Source organism: Gastrolobium bilobum, unplaced genomic scaffold (assembly GCF_033153095.1).
Source record: "Gastrolobium bilobum isolate Gb01-03AN ecotype WA unplaced genomic scaffold, APGP_CSIRO_Gbil_v1 utg5789, whole genome shotgun sequence".
Classification (NCBI taxonomy): Eukaryota; Viridiplantae; Streptophyta; class Magnoliopsida; order Fabales; family Fabaceae; genus Gastrolobium; species Gastrolobium bilobum.
In genome coordinates this window covers 95,467-106,006 of record NW_026900101.1, presented here as the reverse complement: position 1 = coordinate 106,006, position 10,540 = coordinate 95,467, and the positions used below count along the sequence as shown (strand labels likewise).

The 10,540-nt window shown below is 36.0% G+C and overlaps 1 protein-coding gene across 1 annotated transcript; it reads right to left on the bottom strand.

Annotated features, from left to right (window-relative positions):
* Positions 1 to 5,409: 5,409 nt before the first annotated feature.
* On the bottom strand, positions 5,410 to 10,517 carry LOC133295304 (uncharacterized). The gene is made up of 4 exons (XM_061494110.1): positions 10,373 to 10,517; positions 9,616 to 10,275; positions 9,388 to 9,498; positions 5,410 to 9,329 (listed from the first exon to the last, which is right to left on the bottom strand). The coding sequence occupies exons 1-4, from the start codon at positions 10,515 to 10,517 to the stop codon at positions 5,410 to 5,412; spliced, it is 4,836 nt and encodes a 1,611-aa protein (XP_061350094.1).
* Positions 10,518 to 10,540: the final 23 nt, after the last annotated feature.

The following is a 10,540-nucleotide window of genomic DNA, read 5'->3' as shown; positions in this document are numbered from 1 at the left end:
ACTTAATTTATTACGGACCAATTTGAAACTCCTCCATGAATTTTGAATACTCGTGCAACGTATAAATAATAAAATCTAATTTAAATTGTAAATAACATTACATTGTAGAATAAATTAAATTTTGCACCAAACAAACTACCAAAAAAAAATATAAATTAAATTTTTTTTTGCATCAAACACTCATTTTCATTTTTAATGAAATGATCTTGTATCACTGGAGTCAGCATGTTGCGGCAACCTTTTTTGCTTGAATAAGATTTTTCCAACGGAAAATACACTTTGGAAGCAATATAATAAATCAAACAACTGAAAAAACCGCCAGCCACCATTCAGATTTCAGAGGCTTTCGGTTAATCACACAGTGCAGGGTCCCCATTAAGGAAGGAAAAACCTGTCGCTGCAGGACATGGCCCAACGTTGTTGTCCTTTTGTGATGTGACATGCATCCACAAATAATGGTAGTGCTAAGCCCACTTATGTCCACCACCCCACTCGTCTCTAATTCTCTGATGCCCACCATCTCTACAGAACCTGCCTTTGTCGTAATGTTCAGTTCAGGATATCCACTCTATACTCTGTTGCTTTTTCATAATTTTATTGGCTTTAATTTCATATTCCATCGTGCTCAGTGGGTCCATGGAATTCACAGGGCAAAGGCTAGAAATTTCTACTTCAATTAAAATTTGAAGGTTTGTGGCATCTTTCATCTCATCTTCCTACTTGAATATGCATTTATAAGATGCCCAGTGAGAGGGAGATTTAACACCTCAATGTGAGTAGTGGCACAAATTAGAGTGTCATAAAAGATTTGGACGGAAAAAGAGTGCGCTTTATGCTTCTAATTTATGCTCTAATAGTGGCTCTAGTTACTAGCTACTCATATAAAATCCACTATATAACTCTGATAATTTCAAACTTCTGAAATTTTGTATAGGAAAGAATCCAGTTAAATGTACTACTTAATGGGGAATAGGAACATTCTACGAACAAAATTATTGTCAGAATTTAATCTATCCCTTGAACTTACGCTAAGATAATTATTAAATGGATTGTCATTTGAATCTTTGTCCATATCTTACAAAAGTTTAATCTCCTTCTGTTTGTTTTTATTATTACCTGTTAGTGCCTATCGCACCAACTAGAATGGTCCCGTGTAATTGATTGTCCTACGGTAATAGTACTAATATAAAACACACACAATATCTTATAATGCGACGTTGCTGTCAATTAATCTGGCTACTCATGTGAATCCAATGCCTCTCTTTGTACGTCAATCGGAGAGATACTAGGTTTAACCATTTCTTGGCAATGGTCCAAATGCACTACAGACTACATAATTGTGTTTTCTAAAAGGCCAGGGAAGGTTTAAGAGAAAAACAAGAACATTTAATTAAGATTAAGAGACAGATTACCCTTCGGCTGTAGTGTAGATAAGCCGTTGCACAGCATGAGAAGATTTGACCCTTTATTTGTGGCAGTTAAATACCATATTTCATGTATAAACTTTAGCAAAGACAAAACACATTCAAAAATAAAATAAAATAAAATATAGGTAGCCAATCTAAAAAGAAATAAAACGGAACAAAAAAAAGGGGCACATTTACCGACCCACCAATCCCGTCCAAAAAGGAAAAGCATATATGAAGAAATAAATTAAGGGGACATGCTTTGCTTGGGTAGCATCCGAGTCAAAATTATGCGCATCTCTATCATCAATGCTAAGGATTTCCATGGCAACCGATGAAAAAGAAAAACGTGAGAGGCATTTTCAATGATGCGTAGTTTAATGAACTCAATTGTGAAGAATTCCGCGTACCCTGTTTCAGAATTCTAGAATTTGAAACCCATCCCCTCATTACAAAGTTGAAACAGTGATTGGCTTTGGCCTAATATATCATAATAATGATCCGATTTAATGAATACCCCCATATGGCGAGACTGAATAACAAGTTATAATACAAATAAATTCTTACTTAATAACCGTTATTGCAGCATCAGTAGCATTTTGTTCGTAATTATTCTCATATTTTTGTAATCTCAGGGTAAATAATGTAATCATAATTTAAAAGTTTAAAGAAGTATATATGATAGAGATAATGATATGAATGAGTATCAAGAATGAAGATTCTTATTCACATATACCTTCTTATATGCGTCTCTTTTATACACTTCGACTATTAACAAGACTCACCCGCTCTAACTAGTTAACTGTACTTCCTTCTAACAGTAACAACTGAAGCTACTGAATACATTTCAACACGTGTTAAACTTGTAACAAATCAACTAGACTCCATGATAACCCAATTTATTTTTATAGTCAAATAAAGAGAGTGTATTTAATATATAGTAGGTATTTAATACTAATTAACACATTTTATGATACATGTATTCAATAAATAATGTATCAGGAAAAAAAGTTATTTCTTATTTTAGTCAATTTGTATTCCTGAGTAATTGGTTCACTTTTTGGGGAAAAAATTGATTTTAACAAACGTTACTTTTAATTATTTTTGTTTTTTTTCTAAATTAAAAATAAAGAAAACATATATTTTTGAGAACCTTGTCATAAATACTCAAAGGACCTACTTATATTGACGGAACATAATTTAAAGGTAAAATATATTTTAGTAATTTAGAAAATAATAAATATTTTAGAGAAAATGGGTTTTGAAAAATATTTTAAAATAAATACATCTTCGTAAAAAATGTAAATGCCATATGTTCAAGAAAATAACATTGGTTTCTTTAAAAAATGTCATTTTCTTTTAATTAATATTTTTATACTTTTCTGAAATTTAAAAATACCTGTACAACAAGCATCATACATGCTAATAAAAAAATAATTAGGTACGAATGAAGATTGTTTTGTTTCATTAGGAAGAAATAAAAATCAGTGAATCATTATATAATCATCGATCGACCAACTATTTAGAATAATAAAAAGACGAGATTAATTACTTTCATGCGATTACTTGTTCTTACGTCTATGCGTGCGTATTATGTCTACGGGGTGTGATTCACATCACATTCATATTAGCATTACTAAAACTAATAAATTTTAAGAAAAGAGAATTAAAAAAAAGGGAAAGTATTGAAGAGAGGAGCGAACTCAAACTAAAAAAAAAAAAGTCATTGTCGGAAATAGAGAGGAGAGAGATGAGAAAACTCACAAACTTTGGTTTTATTTGGGGGATACTTTGGTACTATTTTTATTGATTCATATTGTTTATTAACAATTTTGTAATATTCTTTTTATTAAATTGCATTTTTTAATTAATTTTATATCAGAGAAAAAATATTAAGAATTTTTGCAAAAGGTTACTTATTCAAAAAAAGTATTAAAAGATTTATATTAAAAATTAAAAATTCATAAAAACATTTTCTCAAATTATCGTAGTATATATGGAAGTAGTAAAGACGTATGTGTTATCCAAGGGTGATTGTGGGAAGTGATTGGAGTAATGCTATTGTGGTGCTTATCAAAGATGGTGATGCTACTGGTGAGTCTCATTTGATAACTAGAATACGAGTATGGTTACATAGAGACTAGATAGTTCATCTTAATCATGTCTATAGAGAAAGAAACCAATGCGTTGACTGATTGACTAATTTCTCTTTTGATAGCCAGCAAGATAATTTTTTTAATGATCTTTACAGATTAGTTTTAGCTGATATAGCTGCTGTGGACTTCTTACAAAGTCGTGTTTCTTAATTTGTTTGTCTTCTTTCTTTTGGTTGGGGGTTCCCCTTTAACCTTACCAAAAAAATAAAATAAAGGAGTATGTGAGTCTTGCCAATGTCTCACTATTGTGACAATGATACGGACCATAAGGTGGTAGACGGAGACGAAATGATTAGGCACGATGATAAACCCAGTGCTCCAAAGAAGAAAAATGGTTGCTTAAGTTCTTGCCATCTCCTTCTAATAACAATGAGACGGACCATAATAGGAAGGTAGAATTATCCTCCAAAAAATAAAATAATAGGAAGGTAGAAGGAGATTAAATGATTAGGCATAACGATAACCCAAGTGCTCCCATTTTTAAAAAAAAGAAAAAGAAAAAAGAGAGGGAGTTGTTAAGTACTATTTGAACTTAAGTGCGCGGTGGTTGAGAAATTGCTCGGTTGTATTAAATTTTATTTTAGTACATGCATCAATTAAATTACATGCATCTTGGTTAGGATTTGGAGAGGAAATTATTCGCGTACATATATTTGTTTTGTTGTGAGACACGCTTTTTGTAACAGCAAAATGCTGCACGGGCTCTTTTCATAAAGCTTGACGATAGTTGTTCCTTCTATTTTTTCATCATTAAGTCCCAACAGCTGTCCTCTTCAGGCTCTATAGTTTTCCCCATTACGTGAAATATCTTGGCTCGTTGATTACAACTTCTTGGCCGTAATATATATACACAGCTAACAAATGAATATTGAATTTCTCATCCTTCATATTTTTTCTCCAAGCAAATTCAACTCCTTTCGAAATTTATGTTGAGATATATAAAAAGGGAAAATATTTTCTCCTTTTAAAGAAGAAATTTTTTCTCATATTAATGACTCATAGTATAAGTGGGTCTCATCTTGAAACTTTTTCTCTCTCTACTATTTTGTGAGCCCCACTTATATTATGAGTCACTAACATGAGAAAAAATTTCTCCTTTAAAAGGAGAAAATGTTTTCCCATATAAAAATTATTAACGTAGTCTCACTCAATAGCTTAAGTTTTTGGGTTTAATTGATTCTTTAGATGGTATCAAGAGCCTCGGTATACCGGATTCAATCCTCATCGCTCTCCACTTTCTTTCTAGTGAAATTTCTTTCTTCTAGGTGGGTCTGTGCATTGTTCACCCTTCAAGCCCAATGAGCTCTCGTGTGAAGGAGCGTGTTGAGATATATAAAAACACGCCAAATAACTTAAACTTTTTGGTTGAATTTGCCCTTTACAATTTACTTTTTGCTTAAGATGTAGAAAATCCAACTGGGAGCTTGAATACCCCGAATTGTACGCAAAATATAATAAAGTTTTCTCAAGACAACAGGTAGCTAATCCCTAACTAATCGGGCTACTAACAAATTCTGCAAATTAATTTTGAATTTTCTACTGATAAATATACGCCATTAGTTATGAAAAATATTTCGTAATTAATGTGTATCTACTTTAATTCATTGTCGCAATTGTAATAGCACAAGAAAATAAAAAATAATAGAGTCTTGATTAAGATTTAGAATAATTTGGGAAAATAATTTCATTGAATAAAGAGGTAAGTTATATTTACAACTTCATAAAAAAAATTATTATCTCTTATAATTATTTTGTTATCATTAAATCAAATTTAATTCAACCATTGAGGATTTATATTTTTTTTTGGAAATAATAGGAAATTAAAACAAAAACACAACAAAAAGAAACTAGGCACAAAGCCTAGACCAGTGAACACCTATAGTGTCACCATACAGACTATCAATACAACCTGACTGTGGACAATCAAATTCCTGAATTACCCAAGAGAAACCATAAGAGTAAGAGGCTAGAAAGTCCGCTACTCTATTTCCTTCACGGTGAATGTGAGACATATAAATCTGCCAATCTCGCTGCATCAAATTTCGAATACGATTCACCAAATTAGCCGCAGGGTAATCATGGTGGCACCCATTTGTAATGAGCTGTTGAGCTGAAAGAGAATCTCCTTCGAGCCAAACTTGCCTAAAACCTCTACCCCAAGCTAGCTCCAAACCAACCAAGCAAGCCCATAACTCAGCATGCAAAACTGTACCTGAGCCTAAATTTTTACAGAATCCGACGATCCAAGTTCCTGAGGCATCGCGAAAAACTCCTCCACACCCAGTCCTAGTACCATTAGCATCACATGCACCATCAACATTAAGCTTAACCCAATCCACAGGAGGACAACACCAAGCAACCAATCTCTCTATTCGATTCCTTGGTTGATTGCCCGCTCCAAAAACAGGGTTAGCTGCAAGAGCGACACTATCTCTGAAACCAATTGCTGAACGGATAAGTGAATAAGCATTCTGGCGATCACCTTCAAAAACCCAAGAATTCCTACATTTCCAAATTTTCCAGGCTAAGATTCCAAATAAAAGAGGCCAGTCCGACCCCATCCCCCAATCCTTTGAGCTGTCTAAATTAGAAATGATCCAATTGTGCAGGTTGAGGTTGAAAAATTCACGCTGATTTATATGAGGCATTATCATGCACCATACTTCCTTTGATTGTGGACAGTCGCGAATAGTATGAAAGATAGTTTCACTAGACTGATTACATCTAGGACACAGATCTGAAAGAGCCATATGACGGCGGAGTCTACAAACATTAGTCATCAGCTTCTCCCCTGCCATTAACCAAAGAAAAAAGCGAATTCTTTCTGGCCCCTGCCATCTCCAAACACTTTCCCAAGGAAACTGTTGGATTGTAGTATCTTTGATGGCTAATATTGCATATGCTGACTTAACAGTAAACTTGCCATCTGTCGTTCCATTCCAAATTAAATGATCCTGGCCATCTTGACTAGAAGGAGGAAGAAAATTCATAAATCGATGCAGCACAGAATCTGGAAGCAATTGTCGAAGAGAATTCCATTTCCATTGCCCCAATTCATCCACGTAGTCCACCACCTTCTGAAGAGTATCACTAATAGAAAACTGAGAACCTGCATATGAGATCAAAGGACCACAATCGGGCAGCCAGCTATCAAGCCAGAACATAGTGGACTGACCATTGCCTAACTGCACCCGACTATGATCCATTATAATATTCCAATGACGCGTAATTCCCTTCCAAAGCTGGGAGCTGCTGTTTGGAGCATGAATAATTGGTGTCATGCCTGCCTCCACATTGTACTTAGCACGTAAGAACTTTGACCACAAGGCATCTGGATGAGCTACGAGGTTGAACCCAACCTTCATGATAAATGCTGAGTTCATTTCCCTCATACTCCGCAGTCCAAGGCCTCCATTTTTTTTATCCATGCAAATCTGCTTCCAGGCCACAAGATGAGAACGTCTAGAGTGTGGAGATGAACCCCAAACAAAATTTTGAATCTTCCTATCAATCTCTTCACAGGTGACTTGCGGTAATGAACACACCTGCATTGGATATGATGGGATTGCTAATAACACTGCTTTAGATAATGTAACACGACCTGCTAGAGATAGACTGGCATGATTCCAAGCAGCAATTCTAGAACTCATTCGATCCAAAACATAAAAGAAAGATGACCGACCCACTCGCTTATGATGCAAAGGAATTCCCAAGTATCTTCCAAGATCCGCAGTCAAAGAAAAACCAAGAAGCCCACTAAGATGTTTTGCTTGAGTATGACCCACATTCTGAGAAAAGAAAACTCTAGTCTTACTATGATTGACTTTTTGACCAGATGAATCACAAAATATATGTAAGGCCTGTTGAATTATTAACACTTGCTCCTGAGAAGCTTCTGCAAACAAAAGGAGATCGTCAGCAAAAAATAAGTGGGAAATTTGTGGAGCTCCCCTTTTAATCCTCACTGGCTTCCACCTCATGTGATCCACTGCCTGAGAAATGAGATGGGCTAGTCTTTCCATGCAGAGGACAAAAAGATAAGGAGAAAGAGGATCTCCTTGTCTTAAGCCTCTAGTTGGCCGAAATTCTTTAGTACAAGCCCCATTCCAAAGAACATTCATAGTGCAAGATGAAACACACAACATAATTAGTCTTATCAAATTTTCAGGAAGCCCTACATCATATAGGGTATCCTGAAGGAAATTCCAACTGATCCTATCGTATGCTTTCTCAAGATCAACCTTGATCGCCATCCAACCTTTAGATCCTCTCTTTTTCCTCATTGAATGGATTAGCTCTTGAGCAATTATGACATTATCCGTACCTTGTCTACCTCTGATAAAACTGCACTGATTAGGCATCACCAGCTTGTCCATCTGCAATTTTAAACGGTTAGCAACAATTTTTGTTACCGTTTTATAAATAACATTACACAAGCTAATCGGACGAAAATCCTTGAAAGTATGAGGATTCTCAAGTTTAGGAATCAAGCAAAGAAGAGTCTGATTCACTTCTTCTATACGACTAGGATCATTGAAGACTCCCTTAATGAAATTACAAACAGAGCTCTCCACTACATCCCATTGGCTTTGAAAAAATATGCTATGAAGACCATCAACACCAGGCGCTTTAAAAGGCCCCATTGAGAACACTACTCCTTTAATCTCTTGACTACTAGGGCAGCTCTCAAGAGCCATCATAACTCTCCTTTCCATTTCTGGGAATTTGTTCCTAATGGGAAAATTAGGCCGGAGAGGAATATCTTCCTTATATAAATTATCATAGTATTCCACTGCCATACTCATGAGAAGAGAAGGGTCAGCAATCCAATCCCCGACATCATTTTGAAGGGCATCAATCCTATTCCTCCTACGCCTGGAAACTGTTGCTGAATGGAAGAATTTAGTATTACGGTCACCAAACCGAATCCAGTCAGTTCTAGATCTTTGGTACCATGTAATCTCTTCTCTAAGATAAATAGTATTTAACTGTTGCCAGATCTCTTTCTGCAGCCTCTCCAGAGAATGACAAGGATGTTGACTTAAGCTATAATCAATTCCACGGAGGCGAGAATGAAGATTATTTTTTAACTTCTCCTCCTCCTTGTAACAATCCTTATGCCAGGATGTGGCTTTCTCTCGAAAGTTTTCACTGGATGCTTTCCAATTGTGACCACCTGCCCAGCACCTCTTCACTAGATCAGAGAAAGAATTATGAGTCAACCAAGCCGCTAGAAAACGAAAAGGACGAGCCCCTCCATTACTAAAATTTGGTTGTCCATCCCAAAGAAGGATTGGACGATGATCAGAGTTATAAAAAGGAAGGTGAGAGATAACTCTGTTAGGAAATGACATGTTCCAGCTTTGATTTACACAAGCACGATCAAGTCTCTCCAAAAGATTACCTCTTCTCCAAGTAAAACTCGGACCTTGGTGCCCCAGATCACTAAGATGACAAGACATAAGACAATCTTGAAAATCCTGCATGCTCCTCCAATTGTGAACTGAACTCCCCCTCTTCTCCTCCGAGTGAATGTAAGTATTAAAATCACTCATAATGCACCATTCATTATTATTTTGCGGCTGAATATTCTCCAAAGCATCCCATAGAGCATGACGCTCTTGACGCCGAGGACTAGCATAAACAAAGGTGAAAAATTCATGCTTATGATAATTAAGCCAGCTTATCTTTGAATGAATAAATTGATGATCAGTATGCAGAACTTGGATATTCACTTCTGATGAATTCCAAAGAATCCATATGCCTCCTGAAAAACCAATCGGGTCAGAAATAAAAAAATTTGAGAACCCTAGGCTTTTAGCCACCTGCTTTGCACGCAGTCCACCAATACGGGTTTCCAAAAGCACTAAGATACAAATACGATATCTTCTTGTGAGGTCTTTTATTAGGGGGAAAAGCCCTTTTTTCCAGCCCCTCTACAATTCCATGAAACAATATTCATAAAAAATAAATACAGAGAAGAAGAAAGAATGGTATGAACACCAATCATTGAGGAACAGTTTGCACACTTAAATCTCCCGAAATGGAAGCACCATCCGAATCCACCAAATTGTTGTGAGCCTGATTGCCTAACACCGATTTAACCAAAGCATCAGGGGGTTCATTAGTCTCCTTAAACTCTTTGTCCGGTATTAAGATTTTTCCATTTTGCTGGCCCCTCTCAAGAAGCTGACCATTCTCCTGTTTCCCGGAAATGGAACTAAGAGCCAGATTCGAGCTTGGAGAAGGATTCACGTTACGAGCTATATCATTGAGAAACATGTTTGTATCACCTTTAGTCAAACTCAAAAAAATTCTCTCCTTAGATTCCCTCGATAAAGATTGAGGTTTAGAGGGAAGCTTGAAAGACTTAGAAGATACTGCAAGACCTGTTTGTTTTTTCTTTAGAACAAAAGATTCCTTCACCGCCCCAGTCTTCTTCGGTATCTGTTGTTTATTTTTTCTAGAAACTTTCACGCTCCCATTCTGCAGGAGTTGATCTTCTTGGTTCTTTTTTTCCTGGGCCCCAATCGAAGGCTTAGTCAGACTATTAATTAGATCACCCATATGCTTAGCTGGCTGAGGAATATTTTGCGCTGACGTATCCATGATGGTTAACTGATTCAAATCAGGAATGTTGCTTGATTTTTGCAAATTAATTGCATTAAAATCCTGATGATTAGACATCCTTGCAACGTTATCATCTTTTGAAACTTTGTTAACGTCAGCAATGATTGCGAAACGTGAGCCAATTGGCTGGCCATAATTAGGGACCGTTTTTTTTTTATAAAATCTCCCTCTTAACAGCACCTGTATTCACTCCTCCTACATTGGCATTAACTTGCATGACAGCACCAGATTTTTCCCCCCCATTATTGGCAATTACACCAGGTGCGGATTTTTTGCTCGAAATTGAATGCACTTCATGAGCCTTCTCCTTGATTGCAGCATCCATAGCTGAATTCACGACCTTCTTTC